The following is a 24,861-nucleotide window of genomic DNA, read 5'->3' as shown; positions in this document are numbered from 1 at the left end:
ACTGATTCTGTTTATACAACTGCTTTGCTATCTAAGAAATATATGGCTTGTGGTAAATCTTTAAGTATTCCAGGAGAACAGATCAAATTATTCAATACCCCTTTGCCAGAAGCCTAGACAGCAGCAAAAGACTTCACTTTTTGCCTAGTGACTGTCACTTGGCCCAAGTTGTGCTGGTTTCTCAGGCTGAAAAGGTGTGATGGAGCAGTTACACTGGTCAGTGTGCCAGGAAAAAGAGGGGGCTGTGATTTATTTTGATACAGTTCTAGGGTCTTTTCAGACTTTTCTGATACTTATATTTTTTTAGTTCAACAACCAGAACACTGTGAATTTGGACAAGCATAGATTTGGGGCGGTTTTCTGCTGGCACTTGCAAGGTGCAAAAAAAGGGGGGGGAAGAACTAAGAGTGGCTTGGAAGAATTGCTCTGTCTTGTGTTTCTGAAATATTCCACTCAAATATGACCAAATAATGCTTACTCCAGCTCAGTGGATCCCTCTTAAGAAAGACAATATAAACCAGAATTTTACTGTATACAAGTTACAGCAATAAAACCAATCATTTTAATTGAAGCTGTTAAAAAAAACATGTGAGGCAATATAAATGATAAAACTATGCTTAAGAAGAAATAGCTAGCACTTTCTGAAAAGCTTTAAAACAGCGACAGACACTTTACAAAAGATTTGAGGGAAGAGAATAAAATTTCTGAACTACAGGTACTGTATAAAGGTAACATTAACAATTATCTTATAAAATACAGCAACAGAGACAAAATGGATACTCAAGCTCATTTGAAACTAAGCCTTCTGGCATCTTGGTTAAAATGTATGTTCAAAAACTATTTTAAACAAGGACTAAATAATTCATATTTTAAATGTACAGGTCCCTGGCATAAACAGCACTATACACATCTTCCAAACAAGCAGTAAGTACAAGTTCCTTTAACCATGTGTGGTGTCATCTTCTACAAAGTCTTTGGCCATTTCTGCTGTGATCACATCAATATGACTGACCTGGCGGAACAAAGAAATGTGCAGTTATTACAGTATCTATCTCCTGCAGAGTAATACAGACATTTCTGAAGGCTTCAGAACTCAGTAATGCATCTATAATCAATTTCTAATTCCCTTTAAGGAATATGACAAGGACATATTTAAAGATATTTAAATCCTTTTTCAGGAAGGAACTTTTTATAGAAGACTGCAGCATAACTAGAAATCTATCACTGAAGAGAGCCTGCTTCAGTTTGAACTCTTTTTAAGTCAAGTCTCAAATTTAGCTATTTTAGTTATGGTGTTTACTGAGAACCTTATCATATTATTTACCTTGTTTCGGAATTTTACACCATAGAACTTGTCAGCTGACTCAAGTAGTTCAGGTCTAAAAGTTGTTGTAATAAACTGAGCATGTTCAGCTAGTTCCATAATCATATCTAAAAATGAACACAGAAATTCTTGATTAGTGTAATCTTTACAATAAAGTAGGACAGACAGGTAAAGAGTTTGCTATTCTTTATTCAGAATGAGGTTTTGTTTAATTAAAAAAAAATAAACACCCACAAATCAAGAGAGAACCCATACCAGGTTTTAAGTACTATCATTAATTCCAGTATCCACTCTTGACAGATCCAGCCACTCTGCAAACATAAGTGTGGTATTGAACTTCTGTGATGAAAAACAGAGTAAGTACTTTTCCACTGACTTTCAAAATCAAACGAGACTTCCAAACAGGACTGTTTCCACCACACTGAAGTGTAGTAAGGAGACCCTTTAGACACAGTAGATAGCACAGAGCTTCTTCCTAAAACCAAGTTCATGAAAGCTTCAGAAGGCACAAAGTTAAATTCTAACACACACTGGACTTCTCAAAAATATGCTTTTATGATTAAAAGCTTTAATCAGGGATGAGAAGACAAACTGTTACCTTTATTCACAATGAAGCTAAGAAAGGTAGACAGGTACCTGAGACAGCCTTTCTGTGCTGGGCATCCAGGGCTTGGTCGATTTCATCAAACAAGTAAAATGGAGCTGGATCACATTTCTGGATGGCAAATATCAGGGCCAGGGCCACTAAAGATTTCTGTCCACCTGAAAGTTGCTGCATTTCTCTCATTTCACCCTGCTTGCCTGTGAAGGATACCTAAGAAAACAATATCACAGCAAGATGATTTCAAAACACTAAACCACATCACTTGATATTAAACTGACCGGATCAACTGAATGTTGCCTTTAACTTAAAACTTAAAACGCAACTTAAACACAAATATTTTTCTTTACCCTTATGCCAACTCCAGTGAACTGATCTACAGATGGAACACTGCTCTGAGATCCAGATCCCCTATCACTCTCGGTGCTGCCTTCACCTTCATCCTGGGACTGATTGCCCTCCACATCTCCTTTCTTCATTACTAATGTGGCCTTGCCACCAGGCACTAACTTCTGGAATACTTCACTGAAATTTTTTGACACCTGAAAAAGAAACAGTCAATAAACCAGCTCAAATGCAGACAACAACTGCTTTTACATGATCACACAAAGTATCTGCTTCAAAGCAGAGATCAACATTCATTCTTAAGCAGAACTGAGAAATGTTATGCTGTACAGACCTTGGCTTAAAAACAGCTAAGACAAATATTCTTGTAGTATGAGAATTTGCAAAAATTTTTTTTAAAAAATGGTAGAATTATAACATAAAACTATAGCAAAAGTATGATTTCTTTCAGTCACCTTTTGGTTAATAAAAGACCTTTTAAGAGAAGCCTTCACACACTTTGTAGTTAAGATCCTTTGTTAACATTAGAATTATTTTCACTAAATCTGGAGAACGGATTTGGTGCAGTTTTTTACCAGACATGCCCCAGAAAGGGTTGTAGGTAGTACAAAGAGACTCACTTGAAAGGAAAAATTTAAGAGGTTTAAAGCAAAGCTAGAGTTGTAATAGAGATGGGCACCTGTTTAAAAGGTTAGTTATTTTTCAGTATTTAAAAAACCCACAAGCCTCAAGTTACATGACATTGCCTTCTGTTATTACACACATACTTAGTATTTCCTTCTTCCCATAGAGCTGCTACATAACAGGACAATTTGATTGATTTCAACCCCAGTGTCTTTATAATTGTTCCGATTTTGTTACCTGTTTGAAAGTCAGCTGAATAGCCTCGTATTTCCTGAGCTCAAGGACATTCATCAGCTCCATGATGGATTTGTAGCCCCTGTCCAGTTCCTCTTGTCTTTTTATCAGTTTTTCCTTCTGCTCTGAGAAATTCACAAACTGATCTAAAGCTTTTTTATTAACGTGACTGTATTTCTTCAGTTCCGTATTGCACTGCTCCAGCTTGCGGAATAACTGTAAATGGAAAACATTAACACATCAAAGTGACTTGCAATTCCAGCCACATTTGACACTAAAGATGAAGGTGACACTGATATTTCAGGTTAGGAAACATGAAACCAAGCACACTATTTACCTGCTTTAAACTTAAAGTCTGATACTTTTCAAAAGCCTCCTGTGGAAGTGAACCCAACTCTCGGATTTTCTTCATGCATTCCTCTTTTTTCTTGAGAAGCATGCCTTGCCTGTTGGTCATTTTCTCAAGTTCTTTTGTATCATGGTTAATGGCATCCATATGCTCCTTTTCCATGTTCTTCCAGCGTTCCATGCTCTTCTGAAGTTCTTTAATTCCTGCTTCTGTTTTATCAATAGAGTTATCCAGATCTGCGATATTGGGTCAGAGTACAAAACCCAAAGGAGTAAGTCTTACATGCCCTCATAAGATCAGCAATTATCCAGAAAAGTATTTATGAAACAAAAAGATAAACTAAAGAACATGATCTATTAAAGACCAGAAGGTTAAATTTCAGGCAAAAGGCTGAAAATCCCTCTCTTTTCTTCTCCATAAGCGTTATGGCTTAAAAAAACCCCAAATGTACTACAGTCATATTGTTAATGTCTAGAAAGAGAAGCAAAGAAAGTTTTGAGCCACACAGATGCAATATTTTATTTGACTGCAGCTGAGTTTTAGATAGGTTAGACAAAGTTCAGGAACAACTATACAAGATTTTGCTTGTAGGAAGATATGTACTATGCCCTGAAGCCAGAAGCCCGTTATCGCCAAGTTAATCACTTCCCACATTATGGCCTATTTCTAACCCAAAAGATAGTATGTGTGAACTGCCAAAACACTGCAGAGTTTTCTTTCAAAAAAATGATGCTACCAACCATCAGACCGTGCCAGCGTGTCCTTCACTCGTTTGTTGATGGCCTCAAGTTCCGATGTTGTGGCAGTAAGAACTGTGCCACCTTCTGTTTCTCGAAGCTCATTCAGTTCCTATGGGATAAATAAATGCCACCAAGCTTCAGCACAAAGTGCAGCAAAAGTATGAGCCAGACAAACAAGTTATCTTCTGCTACTCTACATATAACTGTGTTCAATATTTACTAAAGTTTTAGAGAATAGTTAGATTTTCAAACAAATCTGTCATTATGATGACACACACATAGACTGTGTATTCAAAGCACAGATAATGCAGGGTAACGAATGAGTATTTATCAAGTGACTAATACGTGTCAGCCCTGGAAATAAACCAAAACCAGACTGCAAAAGTACATTTAAAACAAAATTCTTACTTGTTCCACTTGGTCTAAGCGTTTTCTCAGATTCTCATTGAGATACGTTTCAACTCTTGTGATAATGCCTTCTAGTTTAATCCTCTCATTCAAAAGCTGTCTGTTTTCCTGAAAAAAGTAAAAGACTATATTAGTTGCCTTACCTTGTTTTCTTTTCCCACACTGTGCATGATCCCTTCAGATGATGTCTAATTGTATTTATTGCTGCGAAGTTCAATAGCAGGAAAAAAGAAATTCCTATGATTTCACCTCAAACAACCTTAATTCTCACACAATCAGCTGGCAAAAATCACCCAGCATTTGAAAAAAACATGCAAATACACTTGGCAAATAAGAGAACTTCAAACATGCCTACCTAGTACTGATGAAGCGCTACTTTAATGACATTGTATTCATAAGTGACTTTTCATATAAAAGAACAAAAATAAGTTTATTGCAAAGAAAGGTACCACAGTTAATGGTAAGACATTTTAATTTCCTTACTTGCTGTAGCTGTCGAATTTCATCATTAAGAGCATCCACACGTTTCTGATCTTCAAGACTGAGCTGAGACAACAAATCTGTCCCCAATTCTGCTTTTAATGATTCTCTAGTTGACTCCATAGCATGCAAACTTGCCTCCAAGCTCTGCAAACTACGTTGCTGTGGGATAGATATTAGTCAGAATCATTCCTCAAAGCAATTTGTAGATTTATATGAATTTCACCTTTCTGTTTATAGCGACATATTTTTGTGACACACCTCTAGTCATCTCTTAATATTTCATTAAGACGTTAACCAGAAAGGAATGCAACTTTATCAGTAATATTAATGAAACAATTAATATAAATGCATTAACAGCTTTCAAAAACCCCATACCAACCTTAGGCATAAATGTCTTTTCAGACTGCTGCCTTTTCTCCTTCAGCATTTTCATCTCTGACAAAATACTGTCTCGAGAGGCTTTGAACTTCCTCTGCTGTGTTTCAATTTGCTGCATTTGGTTCATTAGCTGGTCAATCTCATTATTAATCCATGCTGTGAGCTAAGGAAAACTGTCCTTGTTTTAAAAGGCATTTTATACCTACTAGTATCTCTGTCATCAAAACAAGAAACAAACAAAAAGCCTCACCATACCACAATATTCAGTTGTACAGGAGAAATCAAGACTCATCAACAAAAGTAACTTGAGCAGCTTATCAAGTAACTTTTCAATACCAGGAACTAAGCTAAACGAAGCTTTCCTTGTTTATTTTACAACATGGCATTGAGAAGAACAGAGGGATACATTTGAACATGCAAGGAAAATCAAATCTCACAAAATACAGAGGAGATGCCTACATTTACAAGGAAGTATTAGAACAATACCATTATCCCTCACTCAATTTTGAGGCAAAAGTGTAATTTGTTCAGGTCAATTTTGATACAATGGCTTAAGGCACAGTGCAGAGTTTGCTAAGACTGTGTTTTAATTTATGTTGTGTTGCTATCATGTTACTCCTACTGCAACGTATATTTAAACACATCACCTTAAATGCTTTAAAAACAAAATAATTTCCTAAGCAGAGGTTACAGTAAAACACACATACTTAAAGCATTTGGGGAAAACTAAATGAGCTATAGAACAGGAAGTTAGTGGCAATGGACATTTTACTTTTAAAACAACTGAGGTCTGTTTTCGTTATGTTTTAGAAGTTATCATCAGATTGCAGTAACAGCTACCAACAGCTGAAGCACATGCCACAGAGCACTACTTACATCCTCTATGGATCCCTGCTCAAAAAGAAACTCAGGTCTGAATATTTTGACTTACATGACAGCAAGAAAAATTTCTCAGTTCCAAAATAGTAGTCCTGGTTAAAAGTTAAACTATACAGAAACACAAGGGTCTCACAAGTAACTGGAGAATTTTACTACAAGCAACAAGAATTCAAGTTCCCATTCCTACTTACAAAAAGCAGGCCATCTGCACGTTGCACACTGGGTTGTTAAAACTAGTTTCTGCACAGATACTTTTAAAACTGTATGCCTATATATCTATAGTTTAAAAAATACCTAAAGAAGGAGAGAAAACACACTAATTTTAGATATACATATTTGGTCCTGCACACTGCCCAGAAGTAACCAGTAGAAGGGTGGAAGACATTAATTATTGCTGGTGCATGTAAAGCCAGCTGGCAAATTCAGCCTATTTAACCCATGTTTAACAGACCATTCTGAAATTCTCCCACTGACTTAACAAGACATAGTCACATACTTTTAAAGCTTTACTCATCAGCTTAGATCTAACCATAGGCTTCAGTGGTCTGCTTATCTGCAGTCCCAAAAATGTCTCTAATGCACTGATACAGGTCATAAAGCAAAGGCATTCAGTTTGAAGGACAGCATGACCTGGGTGATGGTTAAGAAAATTGTATAAACCTCCCTTGCCCCTGAATTCTAGATACTGGATCTCAAAAGGACACTGTACAAGAGACTGAAAAGACTGAACTGTCAAACAACTTACAGCTTATTATAACATAATGGTCTCCATCTCCCATCCACAGCATAAGGGGACTCTGTAACACATCAATTCAGGACACAAGTACTAAAAATATAGCATGAGTCAGAAGAAGCAGTGAAGATTAACACAGATAACAACAATATCTGGTTATACCAGTTACTACAACAAACTCTAAAAGGAATAGAAAGCCTCATAATTTAGGGTTTAACCTCATCTGTAAGCTTTAATGATCAGTATCAAATTTTAACTGGGACAAGTTACCAGTGCTTTTTACCTGAAGGCCACTGTGCAGCCACTCTCTAAAGCAAACTATCGACAATGTGAGCTTCAATTACTATTTTTGAGTCAAGTGTCCCCAGTAAGGAAGTTTTACCACAACATTAACAGTGGTACAGCAATTACTTCTTACCTACCTGCACTGATCTAAATAATATTATTTTTAAAAGAGAATGCAATTCAGGCACATAAAGAATTGATATGTTTTAAAATCTTTTCTTTTCACTGGTTGTACACCAATTTTCACATGCAGGGCGTTCTTTATTTTTGTTTCACCACTGATTCATTTGTTACAGAAATCCTTACAGTAACATATAAAACCAGGTTATGGTTCTATAGAACAAATGCCACAGCTAATGTGTTACATTAACAAGTTAGTCTCCTGCTTTTCATCTATTACTGTAACCAAAACAAAAGATTTGTCATCACACAACCTTCCCCCATTAACAACAAAAGGATATTTTCAATGTTTCTGCGTAAGTTTTCATTGAGTTTTGCTTCAAGTTCACCAAGTTCTTCTTCTGCTTTTCTAACATCTTTCTGCAATTCAAGCCGAGACTTCCTGGTGTCGTAATAACCTCCAGTCAAAGCCCCACGGTGGCTGACTTGGTCACCTGAGAGCACAGGAGAGTGAGACTATAAACAGCACAATATATGCTCTCCAGTGCACACAAGTGCTGCGTGTCTGAGCAATCATGTACCTAAGCTTAAAGTAATTAGGGAAATGCTTATTTCTGTATTCAATTTCAGTGCATTTCCTTTCTCAAGACAAATGCAGACTCCTATGATGTCCTTTAAGCATTAGCTTGTTTTTAATTCACTTCTGTAACCATGCAGCTTGAAGGAAAGAAAATACGTAGGAAAAGTGCAAATGCCTAGCACTTATCAGTTTGAAAAACACCCTCGAATTTCTGTGAGGAAATAAACAAGAGATCAAGTAATCGGCAGCATCTGTGGCTTGTAGAATATGCTGATACTGAAAAATTAGTAACTTCCTCCTCAGACATCCTTAGGAATTTTTTCAGATTGACTTCGAGTGATAAAAAGACAACAGTAAGCCTGCAGGGAATCTGCCTTCTTAAGAACTGGCAATTAAGAAGAGTTATAGATTATTCCAGAGAACGTAAGATGTAAACATGCCTGTTGCACTGGAGAATTCACCTTGCACTTCTCAGTAATTAAGGCCAGACATTCACACACTAAATACTGGTTTAAGCTTGAGGAAAACATCATAAATATACTCCAGGAAAACAAACGCCTGTTAAATTGGATAAAACAAATTGTATGAATACAAACCTGATTTGCTTTACAATTCCCAGGATGGAGATACACGGTTACTAACTTTTAGCTCCTACAAGAATTCCACAGTTTGTGAAGAAATCCTGTATTTTTAAGCACTGTACTTAACCAAGTGCAACTTTGTACACACATCTCAGTCAAGTATACTATTATTTTAAATAATCTTATTTTGACAACACCAACAGACCATGTTTAATGAGCCTCACAAGTCAGGGATCCTGTTTTTACAATAAATAATTTATAAAATTGAAATACTTACCTTCCAGAGTGATACAATCCATAGTGAAAGCTCTGGCCAACTGGGTAGACACTTCCATGCTACGACAAATTAAAGTCTTCCCAAAAACATGTTTGAAAGCTTTATCAAATCTTGGATTATATCTCAGTTTACTGATCATAGGAATAGCATCCTGAAATGACAGGAATTTTAATGATAAGAACATATGGCAAGTATATTGCAACTAAATTATACACAGCACTCAAGAGTAAAAATAGTCATAAACACTCTACGGAAATCAAGTGCAAGATATTGCAATTTTAGCTTCTCACAGCTAGGCTTGTGCCTGGAGTCAACTACAGGTCTGCCAGAAAACTCACAAGAGTATTAGATTGCTACTGAAACAAGTTGAATAAGTATCATGTTTTTTTTCCTCCAAAAAAATTACTGCTTTTTGCAGAGAGCAGAACACAAACATTAACAGTTGTACTAATACAGACTCCTCAAAATAAACACACTAGAAGTCTGCTTGTTTCCTATGTCTATCCAGGAAAAAGAGAAGAAAACCCCCTATTTTTGAAGAACTTATGCAACTGTGATTATTGCAGGAAGTAGTGTTAACGTTCCCACTATTAATTCACTACTAAAGTTTCAAATAAGAGCCAATACTTTCCTGAAATGCATTACAGAACTATTTTTTAAATAGTAGTCACTGAAGGTTTATTTATGCATTTTTAAATATAAAAACATAACTATTTCCAATAATTTTTATAATCTGTCCATGGCTGTAAGATGGCTATTCAGCTTTTGTCCATAGCAGCACTTCAGCTGAAGGAACTGCAATTCAGAATTTAGGCAATTCTTGATTTTTAGGTTACAATAAAATTCTACCTTTTAGTATTGCCTTTTTACTTGTAAAGTGCAGTTAAACTTTAAAGAGCAGATACCTCATAGGAAAGTATTTTTCTATAACAGAGGATTTTATGTTGAGAAGCATAAATTAGAAGTAGCATTTACTTGCAGACATCCAACGGAAAAGCAAGTGAGCAATAAGCAATGAACACAAACAATTCAAAACATAAGGCTTGTAATTATGAAGCAGAGGAAGGTTCAGAAGGAATTCTAACTCACATTAGTCTCAGGATAAGCAGTATCTCTAACATCCAGCTTGTTCAGAGGGAGGAAGGTAACTTCTCCAGGAAGGTTCATTTTGTTAAATTCCATTAGGATCTTTGTACTGACCTCATCAGAATCCACAATGTGATAAAACAACCTATTTAACAAGCCCAACAAACAGACAAAACTTTACCGTGCTAACAGCACAAACATATTTCTATAGGAACAATAATCATGCAGGTATCATTAAATAACATATCAATATAAAGCTGCATTGCATTTTCCTTTCAATTCCATGCCTCAGGAAAAGCAAGTGGATACATTCTATTCACTTTCATTAATATGGGATTAGACAAGAACTTTATACTCCACCCTCCTGTCACAAGAGTAGTTCAATCTCTCTAGAGCGTCACTGTATACAAATATTTTATACGGACTCCTTAACACTCAACATCTTTTCAGAGTTTTTAGGTAGCAGTTTTTGACAGTTTAGAGACCATTCTCACCCATGAGATTTTCTAGTGCGAGTGAAATATTTCTTACTGTTACTGAAAGATCAGCCTTGTTTACTGTAGAATTTTCCACACTGGAAGATGCTGTCAACTTTAGGCAATATATCTCAGTTTCACCACCAGTCCTCCTGGTAAATGTCAAGAGTGTGGGTCTGGGCCCTTTTTTGTTGTTTGTTGGGTTTTTTTTCCTTTTTCTCTGTGTTTTGTTTTAGGTTTTTTTTGACAAAGTCAAGAGCAACTAGGTTTAATATTCAAATAGGCAAAATTCTTCTTAGTTCCTTGACAAAGGAATAGCAGTTTGATCATGCTATATAGAAGGCACTTTGACAAAAGAAAGGCCAGAGCTCAAGTTCAAAAGACTAAAACTTCAGTAGCAGCTTGTACCAAGAACTGAACTGTGACACTGCACTAAAGAGCATGTCATTACCTGTTCCCTGCAGTAACTTCAACACAGGTGTAGAAAGCTGGTTCACACTCAAAGTTATTCATCACAATGCCATGGTAGCCATTCAGGACATGCTGGTTTATGCCTTTGCGACGAAAGTGCTCCAAAACTTTGTTTATGCTGTCTATACCATTCAAAATGGCCTGTTGAAGAACAACTTATTATTGTATTGCAGTTAAAATATGTACACATAATATCCACTTTAACTTAGTGAAAGTTGTAACCTGCTTTTCTGCCAAATTCCTGCTAACTAACCCAACAGCTCTAACAGAAAATATCTAAATAATTGAGTTCATTACTTCTCAGTTTTGTTTGTTTGGTTGGGTTTTTTAAGCAAAAAGATATCAGAAAAAATTTTAGAAGTATTCCGTTTCTGCCTGGTCTCCTCACATCAATTACCTTGAGTTTACAAAACAAATTTTCAAGTAGTTTTAGAGCTATAAATATTTGAAAAATTCAGCTTCTAATATAACTTGTTTTAATTATGACAAAAAGACTGTAATTAAAAAAGTAACTATCATATTTTTCAGATATGACTATGACTTGTCCTTTAAGAATAAGATTCCACAAGGAATTCTCAAATATGAGGTATATTACCTTTCCTGTTGCTGCTCTGAGAAGCTGCTGTTTCTTTTCTAAATCCTCCCTCTTCGCAGCAAGAGCTTGTTGTTCTGCATTTTCTTCTCTCCATAGATAACTACAGAACAAAACCAATAAAATTTTGAAGTGTGAATGCAATTTGAAGATTTTATAATTATTTCCTTAAAGACTGCTCATCTAATGGGAAGGCAAAGTGCAGGAGTTCATACATGGCCATATTCAAAAAACATACCTACATGCCATGTTAACAACTACACAGTTGGGGTCCTTCATATTAAGTGAGACTGAGACATATTTCAATTAATTACTAACTTTCTTTCACTCTGTAGTTCATCCTTTTTATTTTTCACTTCATAGTATTTTCTGTCCAGTTCTTCAACACGAGCCTTCACTTCATTAAGATCCTGGTCCAGTTTCTAATACAAAGAAAATAACAGTATGAAATTACAAGTCTTTATATGAAAAAAAACTTTATTTAATACTGAACTATTACTTAAAATTCAGAAAACAATTCCTACAAACATTTAAACCAGTTTACAACAAACTGCAAAAGCACTAAGAATAAATACATCTTTGTAAGGAAGCAGTAACAAGGTCTAGCTGCTACATAGATGGCAAGGCAGGCAGAGCTCAACTGTGCATCTGGGCATTGAAGTGAAATGGATCAATTGTAAGTCATGGTAAGAATGTAACTAAATATAAATTATATAACTATTATAACTACTACTATAACTACCATGTAATCATGCTCATAAATGAGATTCGCGATAAGAACATACATAGTAATCTCATGTACCCTGTCATTAGTCAAAAATCTTAGCCTGCTCTCCAGCAGTACTAGACTTTAACACATCTGCTGTTGATGTGTGCTGCTTAAGCCAACACAGAGACATCTTTTCTTTGCTCATTTAACACCTGCCACTTACAAAGCAGTTCAGGGCTAGCACTCAAGATAGTGTTTATATATTTATATGTGTACAAGGAGAAGTGACTGTGTTCTGAAAACATAGTCAACTTGTTCCAAACTACCTTTGCAAGCTTCAATCACATTCACCCAAGACACATTCTCTGTGAACAACAAAAAGCTGTACAACTCTTTGCCTAAGCATAAATCAATCTTCCTTAGGAAGAAAAAGAAAACCACACTTTCCTATAGAAAGGAATCAAAATCCACCCCAAATTTAACCTTTTCAATGCTACAGAATACCCATTGAACAGGATGGTACAATTACAGTCAGCCAAAGAAATCCCATTTCTTTCATTCATCAACTCAGAGAATCACTACTTTGCCAATGTGGGCCCCAACCAAGCAGTATTTTAGCTGAACACCATCTTTTTTGTACAACTACATTCCTGCATGCTGTCAGACTGATCCTCAGTTTTAGCAGATATATTACACAAAGGCCAAGAACACTGTCTATCAGCATTGGCCCTCAATCTGCTCTCAATACAAGAGCAGAGCTTTTTGCTGCTGTAACTCCTAGCAGGAGTGCTATTTTTGGATTATACTGCTGTATTTGCAGTGTAAGAGCTGCAAATGGAAATTAAATGGAATGGAAATTAAAATCTAAGTTATGCAGATAATACTACAACAGGTCAATCTTCTAACATGCCTAGGGTTGCAACTTCTAACCAGCTGCAATCATGGTACAAGGGTAGTGCCTGCTGCATAGTTTAAAAGATCCTCTGGCTTGGGAAAATGAGAAAAGTGAGACCAACCAACACAGACCTCTATAAGAACATAACAAATGGTTATCTATGACATGGCCACATTCAGTGTAGACAAGAGCAAGGTAGATAGAAAACTCTTCCTGAAAACTCAGGCCAAACATACTGGGGAAAGTACTACAAGGCAAAGCCAAGACACAGAGTGAAGTTAGATGCTAAAGGAGTTTAAAGCTTATCTACAGATGTTTTCAATAACACATTTTTCAAAGGCCACACCCAACCAGAAAGTCACATCTTCCTTACAAATAGGCATTGAGGTCTAATTGTCCAAGATCAAAATGAGTATTTAACCCTTCTCTCAAAACCCCTGAGAATAAGCTGAAAACTTACACTGTACTGTTCCAAGTTTTTCTCCTTGTTTGCCTCTGTATCCTCCAAATCCTTGTGTATAGCTGCAATCTGCCGCTTCTTGTCATTGATGGCTTGATCTAAAGACTTCAGTTCTTTCTTTATCCACTTATCTCTTTCCTCTTTGGAAGTAAACTGGCTTCCTCGACCTTGTTTTGCATAAAGATCTGTTCTTTCTTGTGTAGCCTGTGCAAGTCTACGTCGAGAAGCAAAAGACGCGGTGTATTATAAGGAAATCTTGAATTTATTAAGAGCGAGCATTAAGAATTACTATTAGAATTTTCAAGAAGTGTCAAATCACCTAAAATGATTTGTCAAATCTAAAATTTAAGCACCAAATCAGTAACAGAAAGAAAAGGATCACGTTATAAACAACAAAAATCACCCAGAAGACTTCAGAAGAAGTCAACCATGGCCCACAAAAGTGGTCACAAGAGCTTAAAAAAAAAATAAATTATTTCACCAAATACTGTTCCCACCCCAACAATAAGGAAGGTTTTTTACAGTCCATCTCCAAACACATAATAGCTACCCCACTGTCGAGCAACAAGTATACTTTAACTGCACAGATGAATAGGATTGATAAAATTTTTTCTAAATGCTTTGACTCCCCGTTATAGAATGGCACAAACCTAGCAATTCCTCTCTCTTCTTTTTCTTTTACGCTGTTAAATTTCGGCTCTGTTTCTGCCAATTCTTTCTGCTTCTCCTCGATTTTCTCAAGAAGCTTTTGCCTCTCTTTTAGCAGTCTTTTCTGAAAGTCAAACAAAGTAGTATTTAAAGTTAGGTAATAGCAGGAACTATTTTAACATATATGCACACTTCTGAAGATAACTACACTGTAAGGCTGCAAGATGTCAGTGCTTATCTGACACTATGCTATTTTAACACTTAAGTGAATTCATTTCCAATCAGGACAGCAAAGAGGGATGAAATTAAGCATTCTCAAGAAGTTAAACTACACAAGCAAGGAAGGACTGTACGGGCCAAACAACCAAGTTCGAATTAGTGCTATAAACAAAACCCTCCATCCCAATACTTGCAGCAATTAAAATCAAAAGAATTATAGGTGCTTGATTTTGCAACATGCAGGATGATAAATAAAGGACCATAACACAAAAGTCCAAGTTTACATCCCCTGGAATCACACTAAATACAAGACTAATTTATCTGTCTGGGAAACCTTACAAAACAGGCTGCAGTCTGAAACCAAAACTTCAGAGTACAAGAGCACTTCTAAGACTTCACTGCTGTTACGTACCCTTTGTTCACTGTTGCCAGCTAATTCATCCTGCAGATCCTTAGCCTTCAGCTCTAATTTAGTCCTCTGCTTAATCTGCTCTTGTCTTTCAGCACTAAGTTGTTCTTTCTCTTCTTTCATTGCAGAAATCTTTGTCTTCAGTTCTCGAACTTGCCGTTCTATTTCCTGTGCAAATGTAAGTGTGTACTATCTCAGACACTGCACGCACATTCCACTATCTACTAAACTCTGTAGATAGTGATACACTAGAAGTGTGGAAGACTTCTCACGTTTCCAAACAGGATGAAAGTATAAAACTGGATTTAATACAGTTTTAGACACCACCAGCCCTCCTCCCCTCTCCAAAAAAATGCAAACCCACAAAGCAAAACACATCTCAAGAGCCCTTTAAAAGTATTTTTACCTCCATTTTATCTCTAGCATCTTGCTGTGCATCTCTCAGCTGCCTCGATTTCTCTCCACTTGTCTCTCGTTTAGCAGAAAGCTGTATGGAAATATCACCAGTAGTTTAAGTAGCAAGAATCTCTTTTAGTAGTGGTTCCAGAAAGAAAAGAATTTGTTTTATTAGTGAAGAACACTAATGTTGAGGAATACATTCAGTGTAGGTAGCTCAGTGTGCAGCTGCAGACTGCTGCAGATTAAGCTCTGGGTGGTGCATGCCCCAGGCAGGAGAGCCCAAGGCAAGACACTGTGAACTGCTGCCAGGGCCCAGGGATCTGTGAGCAGGCCAGGTAACTGGACACTGGGAGACACAGCAGGAGCCAATGACCCCAGACTTGCATGTGCTCAGACTCCGAGGGGATAAAAGTCCAGGGCCTCCTTTGTTTGGGGTCTCTCCTCAGAGGCACCCAGCTCGAGCTATTCTGTTATTTAGTTATGACACCAAGATTAAAATTAAAGTCTGCTGTGGTAAACCTGGTCTGTGTGAGTGAGCACCTGTTGGCTCACTGGAGCTGCCCGCCCTGAAAAGACTTTGGTCCCAGCTCAGCTGGTGCGGCTGTGACTGACAGAGCAGCTCCTGGATGGTTGGACAGGAAAGTTTCCTTAACACTGACAGGATTCTACCAAGGAACACAAAGAGACAACATGAGCTGCTGATTTGTTTTTGCCACTGTATCTTGTACTAGCCAAGATATTTTACCTCATCAAGCTTAGCTCGGGTTTCATTAAGCTCCTGATTATAGATGGTGTATTCTAATGCTCTCCTCATTTTATCCCATTTCTGGTACTGAGCCAGCTCTTCTTTCTCCTCTTCGAGTGTGTGCAGTCGCTCTTCAATGTATTTCAACAACTCGTTGATCTTCTCTCGCTTGCCCTCTTCAGAAAAGAGGACAAGATTGAAGTTCAGTTAAACACTAATACATTCCCACACATTTACAGCTACTGAATCTCCTGAAGTGATTAATTATTTCTCAAGAGAAATCTGAAGAGAACCCATGTCCAGAAGTTCCAAAAAAAATATCCTAACAGCAGAACTGTTGATAATTGTTATGTAAGACAACACTAACACAAACCCTCTTGGCTCACACACTTAAAATAATTATAGACTACCTGACATGAACTTTAGTGTTTGCATGGCAGTAGGTATTCTGATTTTTATCACTGCCAGCTGACATCACTCATGTTTTGAACAGTAAATTTATCCCTACTAGCTCAGCTAAAAAGTTTTATTACTAAAAGTACATGTGAAGTAACTTATTAAACCTTTTGAGCTATTTGAAATTCAGGGAGGAAATATGACATGTTCTGTATCATTTAACATATCACAAATAAAATCTATCTAGTAATTAGCACTACTGAAAAAGTCAAACTTTCAGAGTTAATGGAATTACTGTGGCATAAAACAGTAATTTCTTAGACCGTTTTACCTGTTTCTTTCATAAGTGAAATACTCTCCTCTTTACGTTCATCATACACTCTGGTACCAGCTACTTCCCTCAGTAACTTCAGTCTTTGAGAGTCAGGAGCTGTAGCCATCTGGTTAATCTGAAAATTCAAGATTTATGATTTCAATAGCCTGCTCTGGGTGTAGGGCTAACCAGAAGAGATCAAAGATTCTACTTATTTTGCTGTGCTTGGTTGCATGAGTTTTGACAGGAAGATTCAGGTACATAGTATATACCACACTACTTTTCTTTTGAGACAATTAGTTTATTGCATGGCAAGTACTCTGCTTGTAATGAAATTTGTTGGTTTTCCTATGTTACTAAACTAAAAATCAGGATACAAGTATTACATACACTGAAGAAACCATAATCCATTCAAAATTACATTTAGAGAAACTCAAGCTTGAGTTTTTAAGCCCTGGTGCTAAATCAAACAGTTTAAATGCCTCCATAAAACCACACTAAAATGCAGGGGTTATAAATCTTAGAATAATTCACATAATGAAACACTCATTAATACAACATTAAATCAGCCATACAATTACACCCAACATAAAACTCACTTCCCTTTAATAGAATTTCAGAGGCTGCATCCTTTTCTAAGAAGGTTACTGTTTCTAATTTGTATTATATTAAAGCCAGTACGTGTATTTTGGCTTTAAATCATGTGCACTGATCCCCACTACAAAACACAAATGACTTTCCAGCCCAAGTCATTTCTTTCAAATACACACATTGAGTTGTATAGGAAAATTTATCCCGATAAACATTTGAGGGACCTTACTATGGTCAGAATTCTTGTCATCAAGTGCTCAAGTCTCCTGCATTTCTGTTTAAGTATCCCTTCCAGTAATCTTTTGGAGGTGACAGTTTCCAGTGACTCCTTGAGGATGCATCCTGTGAGCCATTACAAGTAGAATGTCCTTTGTCTACAGATATGGGTGTCCTTTATAAGCTCTAGGAAGCTGCTTGTGTCTTGGACAGCAGCTAAGACAGGTCATGCTATGAGCCCTTTCCCTGATGTGTGTTCACTTTGGGTACTTCAGCATGTTTCCATTCATTCTCCATTGACAGTATTTTTAATCCCCTAAAATTCCCTACCATTACTTTGCAGCCTCATCTTAAGGCTCAGAAATCTATGAAGTTACATTACAACAGTCATAGGAATCAAGTTTGCTTTGAACTTAAGTATGGAAAAGCACCTGATGGCCAAGAACACCATGAAAAAAGCCCTTTTCTAAATATCAACATTACAGACATGATTTTTTTTTTTTAAATCAACATAAACTCCTAGAACAGTAATATCTGCAAAAGCAGCATCGACATACAAGAATCATTTCAAACTAAAAATGGGTTCTAGTTTGCTTCTGCAATAATTGAGGTAAGTTCAGCATCCAGGGAGCATGATACTCTAGACAGTGATTCCTCCCATTTTGTGAAAAAGAATCTTACCTTTCCTTGCTTGACAATATAGTAGGGATTACTGCGAGAAAATCCAGCACTTTCAAGAAGATTCATTACATCATTTTTCCTGAAATGTTATTATGAATCCATTAAAAACACAGTGAAAGTCACAGCTGTAAAAATTCAGTAAAGTATCACAACTATATATCACATACTATAATCACCATGTGCAATGCATGCTGTTTGAAGAAGCTTCTTGATTTGATAATGGCTAACTCTAAAATGAAATGAGAGAATAAAAATGGAAAATATCTAAAATAATAGAAAGAGACTAAGAAATAAGCACCTCAAAGCACAGAGGAGGCAAATACAGGTAAAGATATCACAAGGAAGGATATAAAACAAATCTAACCCCTCTATTTTAAAAAGGTCTGAAAGAAATACTATGCAAGCAGTTAAACATCACATTAAACAATGGATTAAACTGCAAATTCAAGGTCTGCTGTCTATTGCACAACGACTGATGTTCTAGCTGTTGGTATCACACAACAGAAGTAAATTATTTCAGGCTAGGGATGCGAGTGTTCGGTTGGACTAGAAAATGTTACAGAAATACTACCAGTCTCATTCAGAAAAGGAAAAGAAGTACCTACGTCACCATTTTCTTGTCTAAGAAATATTGGTCCTTCTTGGCTCCAATGACTCTGCGAAGTGAGACTTCCTCTTTATCAATCTTAAGAAAACAAAAACCAGTAAATATACATACCTACTGCAAGCAGTTGTAACTAATCCAGAATGTTTGTGGCATTTTTTATCAGAAATGTCTCCAAGGCAGTTACTGTACTGAAGACTTACTCTAAGAATGAGATTACAAGAGACTGAAACAATAACCTATTTCCAAAGCAGTTTATTCAACTCACCGGTAACCTGTTGTCCGAATTGTCAAATATAATTTCCACAAATGCTGAAATAACACGAGGACCTGTACCTTCCTAAGAGAAGAGATATTTTGGTTAGATAACTGCCACCTTTGAAAATATTTTAAGCTCATTCATCTCCCCTTTCTCCTGACAACCCCACCTCCCCTTTCCTTTCAAGGACTTGAGAGTCAGGATCATCTATGTAAGATTCAGCACAAAGATTTTTATTTCTGAAAATCTTGGCTACATATTCACTGGTGTGCATTATCAATACAATGTATTACTTTGTAATAAATTCCCTTTTGCCAATGGGAAATGAAAAATGTTTAAGGATGCTTTCAAAATAATTGGCTTAAAATATCCACAGCCCAGCAATTTAACATTTTTGTAGAAACACTCCAGTGCATTAGCTTATTCTTTAGTTTTGCTGCCATACACCTTCACTTACATGCAACAAAGCCAGTCTCTGCTCTGGGCGAAGATGACTAAACTCATCACTGAGGACAAACTGGATTGCTGTAATAAAATAGTAAAGAAACAGAAGACTTATTCTTTCCTTCAGGGAGATATGCAGCAGTTTCATTAACTCAAAACATATTGATTTACTATTGCATAATAGAGTCATGCTGTTGCTAAAATTTTACAGTATTTCTTCATTAAAAACCTTAGTCTGCTGGATCTTTACCACTCAGCCTGCTGTACAACAGGATTTCTCTGAACATATCATTGTTGCCACATTACTAGTTCACTGCATAATCACTAACAATGCTGCACAAGCAGAGATTTGTGAGCTTTCCTCTAGAAATACAGAGCACACAGACTAGGCTAAAAATATTGCTACTACTTAACCTTTGACAATTTATGAACACAAGCATCACGAAGGCTACTAACACCTTTTTAACCAGCATCTCTGCTCCTCCATTAAGGCTCCCACCCCACAAAATCCCCCTCATAACCATACGTTAAAAGACTGTCTAAGCTGTGCCAAACTGCTATGGAGTAGAATTTAGCCACTAAGAATGTCTAAAACAACTGCAAATATCATCATCGTCTTTCAAGGTGGGTGACTTTTAGAATCAGTTTCCTCCTGTAAATACTTCTTTTGGCCATTCTGAAGTTAGAAGGCTCTTAGTAAGAGAAATTGAATACTAGGGGAAAATCTGAAGTAACTATTAAACAAGTGCATTGAGATCTGCCTTTCAACAATCAACTAAATGTTGAGGAGGAACGTTTGGTAAACCAACTTCTGGCAAAAACAAGCAAAGAAACCTGGTATCATCAGCATCCCGGTGCTAAAAAGAAATCCATGCTTACCATAAAAAAAGTTGCTTTTTCCAGATCCATTTCTTCCCACTGAAAATTAAACCACAAAGCATAACCTCAAGTTGACATGTGTTAGCAGTGCAATGTACATTAAATGCTGCATAAAAATATTCAAGAACAGAACCCAAATATAACACAGTCAAGCAAAATCTCAAGGGAATGAGGCACATTTGGTAGGTGGATCACTCAGTCATTGAGAACAAGAGAGCAGTCCTTTGCCCACGCAAACGTATTACAATGATTTACAAACTCCAACACCATTCCACAATGAAAATAATAGTTAAAGTAGTCCTATTTATTCTCATCTTTTTGGTTTTTATACTGATCTTCTGGTGGGATAGGAACAGTAAACCTAAATCAAATTCTCCTGGCATATTTAAATGGAGCAAATCACTTGCCTGTACATTCAAGGTTGACACTGAACTTCAAGTAGCATATTGTGCTGGTTTGGGCTGGGGTAGAGTTAACTTTCTTCACAGTGGCTGGTATGGGGCTGCGTTTTGGATTTGTGCTGAACACAAGGATGATAATACAGAGATAGTTTTGTTATTGGCTTACAGAGCCAAGGCCTATTCTGCTTTTTGTACTGCCACACTGGCAAGGAAGTCAAAAGGTTGGGAGGAAACACAGCTGGGACACCAAACTGACCAAAGGGATATTCCAGACCATGACATCATGCTCAGTATATCAAGCTGGGGGGAAGGAGAAAGGGGGAGGTTTGGAGTGATGGGATTTGTCTTCCCAAGTAACTGTTATGTGATGGGGCCCTGCTCTCCTGGAGATGCCTGAACACCTGTCTGACCACGGGAAGCAGTGAATGAATTACTTGTTTTGCTTTGCTTGTGTGCATGGCTTCTGCTTTTCCTATAAAACTGTCTTTATCTCAACCCATGAGTTTTATAGTTTTTATCCTTCCAATTCTCTCCCTGATCCTGCTGGTGGGGGAGCGAGTGAGCAACTGTGTGGTACTTGGTTGCTGGCTGGGGTTAAACCACAACACATCTGAACTTCCACTTGCTAATTCAGCAATATTTTGTTTTAAAAAGAGTGGAAGAAGTACTACTTCTATTTCAAAAATAAAGGTGTAAGAACACAGCACTACACTACCATAACCTTAGTGTTTATTCCAACGTGTTTCAGCAAGGCCCAGTGTCTCCTCTTTAAGATCAGTACCTACTGTATTAGTTTAAAAACCGCTTGACTTCCAGCAGCAATGAGCATCCCAGGCCTTTCATCCCTTCACACCTACATGCCTTCCAGGTTCACCTCATCCCCAAAATTACTTGAGGATCACTATGAAGTCTTAAAAAAAAGCGAAGTCTGATTTTTTTAGTGTACTTTAAAAACACGGATATCTGGATACAGTTTTAGCTCCTGTGGAAGAAATACTACAAAGTAAGAGGTGCTATTCCTGTCGTGTGTGTTTTTTCTAAGACCAGAGTAAATCCCGCCTACTAAGATTTTACATCCAAAATTGACTGTTTGTTGTTGGGTCAGCAGTCTCAAAAGTTGCTGCACAATCACGAAAATCAATGCACATGAAAAGGCAGGGACAGGTGTCCATGGGCAAAACCAGCAAGATGCATGAGAATGGTGGACAACAACATGCTATTAGAGTAGGTGTTATTTATCAAACTGCACTTTAAACTTATACTTTTTGACAGCCCACATTCCAAAAATTCATTCCTTTAAAGCTGGAAGAGGATCTTCTTTCCCTGTAGCAGTTCAGAGTAGCTGGCGTGCTTATTTATAAAAAATGATCACACTTCCACAGAGGGAAGAAATAAAAATCCCAAGTGAGTTTACGGACCTCACTCAGTTTCTGAAGACTCAGATGTACAGCAAAATTGAACATTAGCATTAGTTTGCTGTAAGTGGAATACACCTTGTAGTATGTTACAAACTGTACAGAACTTTCTGAAACAGAAAATATAGTCATCAAATGTAGGCAAAATACTGAAAATTACAAAGGAGACTAATGTGAACAACATCAGAAATAACACTGCAACTTTAATTAGTGTGAAAAAACAAGTATTGGAACTTACCAATGACATTGTGTTTGGAGCTGAATGGGTCCACAATGGTTTGGTCCCTGTAGCTTCGAAAGCCCTGAATTATTACCTAGAGAGAAGAGTGAGTTATTTTAACCAAGTTCTCTGTTCTTGAACAGTCTTTGAACCGTAAGGTTTGACAGAATATTTACATCAATTGTAATGTAACTGATTTTGCCTGCCCTTCCTGCACAAACTCAACTTTCCAGTTCAACATCAGAAACTTACATAATAAAACTGGCCCTTCGCCCAAGCATCACCTTAGGGACAGATTTCTCTCCCAGCAAGAGATGCTGTGTAGGTCAAAGCACAGCAAACAAGAGAGTCCCGAGAATCCTCTTGCAACAAACTACACAAAAATATATATTTGTTTTAAGTATCATATACAGAAAAGAAAACTCAACATAGCAAGTGCTTATCCCAGCAGGCCCAAATTTATTCTTCACTTTTATAACGCAATCCACTTACACCTGAAGAATTCTATTTGCAAATTCTCTAAACAGTGCAATTGCAGGCTGGAAAAACTGTACTAAACTGCCTATTTCACATGCAATGCAGTCTTGTTTTACTGTGCAACCTAAGGGGAAACGTAAAAAAGCAAGTTATCTCGGTTCTGGCAAATTCAATTCCTAAACAAATACAAACCTACACAGACAACTACAGGAGCTACTCATCTGGGAGCAGCAGGTCAAATCTCAGCTACTCCATTTCAGCAGCAATTGAGGTTTGCCAAGCCCAGGAGCACGCAAGGCAGAAAATGACAATATCCTAATACTTCAGCACTGCATAGCAGCAAAACTGATCCAACTTCCAGCACCAAGTAATTTGTTCCATACATTAAAGCTGTGCTGGAAGACTACACAGCAGCTTTGCTCTGCTCAGCAAGACATCAGAAAGACAGCAGCCACCTGAAGGTTTGATGTTTGCAGATTTTTCAGCACCAACACTTACAAAAGGACTACAGTTGATATTTTATAGCAATGCTCTTCACCCAGCTCTTCCAACGAGACACAGTTAAAATAATGGCAAGCTCAGTGCCAGCAGCTTTCAAAGCAAAAGCAAGAACAGAAAAATCTTACTCAGGTCTTGCCACCAACTCCAGACCACAGCAACTGTGTTCACTCATTTTGATTTTAAAAATTAAATAAAAAATATTTTTAAAAAACCCAAACATTTTGCAAATAATTCTGCTTCCCAATTCACCAGATTTCATGACAGGAAAAAAATTAAAAGAATAGGTAAAAAAATTTGGTGTCTACTGTCTTTACAGTTTACCTGTAATATTCTAAAAAAATCCAGATTGGAATAATTCATTTATTTTATTCTCATAAGAACCAGAAACTCTCTACAAAAAGATAAAAACCCATTATTATTTACTGGATATTGCTAGAGAAGTTAAACTTTTACCATCCACATCCTGGGGCAACATAGGAGTGCAATACAGGCAGACTGAACACCATCATCTTCCCCCAAAGTTTTTTCTCTGGATGGCTTAGCACTTCTTCCATCCTACATATTCTGAAGCTTCATGAGTTCTTTATTGCCTTGTATAGACTCGGATTAAGACTTAAATAACTTTAATGTTCAAACTCCAGGAATAATTTCTGGGAAGCAACAAAATAAGGGATACTGGTGGAACCAAATTACTTTTATTCTCACGGTCACACTTTGTTACACTCTATTCTATACCTTCTACAATAGTATTGGTTATTGAACACCCAAAGTTCCTCTTTTTTTCCCTCCAAATGAAACATTTCCCCTGGTCTGAGTTGATTTGGACTTTTTACTCTATATATCTTCACCACTGTTTACTTTTGTGCAATTCAAACCTTGAGAACAAGAACTCTTATTCGAAAACTTTAAAGCAAGGTGCACACCTGTGGTAAGAGTGATTGACAAAAGCACGAACAAAAGGCATTTCGAACACTGCCCAGTCAGCCAAAGAGTAGATGAAAACCTAATTTTTACATAGAACATGCACTTTCTAAAGTGATAAAGCATTCTTCTTAACAATGATATCTGCAGGGTGTCAAAAAAAAAGGGTCAACTTTGAGTCCACCGGGAAATGAGAACCCCAGAAGGCTTTGTATGAACGTGCACAGGCAGTGGCACGAAAGCAGTGATAAAAATCGGTGCATACTACGCAATATACTGCTAAGCGGCTGCAGGGATATACTGCAGAAGTAACATTAATAATGACCTCAAAAAGTGTTTGAAAAAGGTCCATACCAGGATATTCATTTTAACTGAACGTCAACCTGGCAAGGGTGAAGTATAACAAGCAAAGTGGTCCATGCCCGGGGGCCTGAGGCATCACCCCAAAATAAAGAAGAGAACCCACAACTTGAACAGCTGCAAGGTGCCGTCT

General features: G+C 37.1%; 1 protein-coding gene across 1 annotated transcript; it reads right to left on the bottom strand.

Moving 5' to 3' along the window:
• Positions 1–539: 539 nt before the first annotated feature.
• On the bottom strand, positions 540–23,909 carry SMC3 (structural maintenance of chromosomes 3). Its single transcript, XM_029958579.1, has 28 exons — positions 23,901–23,909; positions 22,488–22,563; positions 19,568–19,635; positions 19,120–19,191; positions 18,853–18,932; positions 18,248–18,326; positions 16,778–16,895; positions 16,051–16,226; positions 15,313–15,393; positions 14,910–15,074; positions 14,281–14,402; positions 13,631–13,844; positions 11,885–11,988; positions 11,570–11,669; positions 10,955–11,115; positions 10,031–10,172; positions 8,942–9,092; positions 7,845–7,997; positions 5,488–5,639; positions 5,109–5,267; positions 4,626–4,733; positions 4,218–4,326; positions 3,466–3,713; positions 3,132–3,344; positions 2,276–2,467; positions 1,961–2,138; positions 1,325–1,431; positions 540–1,012 (listed from the first exon to the last, which is right to left on the bottom strand). The coding sequence occupies exons 1-28, from the start codon at positions 23,907–23,909 to the stop codon at positions 941–943; spliced, it is 3,609 nt and encodes a 1,202-aa protein (XP_029814439.1). The 3' UTR covers positions 540–940.
• Between the last annotated feature and the right edge of the window lie 952 nt (positions 23,910–24,861).

The sequence above is a fragment of the Manacus vitellinus genome, unplaced genomic scaffold (genome assembly GCF_001715985.3).
Source record: "Manacus vitellinus isolate BGI_N305 unplaced genomic scaffold, ASM171598v3 scaffold_15_pilon, whole genome shotgun sequence".
In the NCBI taxonomy this organism is placed as follows: Eukaryota; Metazoa; Chordata; class Aves; order Passeriformes; family Pipridae; genus Manacus; species Manacus vitellinus.
This window is presented reverse-complemented; position numbering and strand designations above follow the sequence as displayed.

Bases quoted from the DNA above. Each gene is read 5' to 3' on its own strand.
- SMC3 (XM_029958579.1), bottom strand. The intron at 18,327-18,852 runs GTAGGTACTTCT...ATAACATTTCAG, and splicing joins TTAGACAAGAAAATGGTGAC to GAAAAATGATGTAATGAATC. The intron at 16,896-18,247 runs GTAAGATTCTTT...TTGAATTTTCAG, and splicing joins ATATTGTCAAGCAAGGAAAG to ATTAACCAGATGGCTACAGC.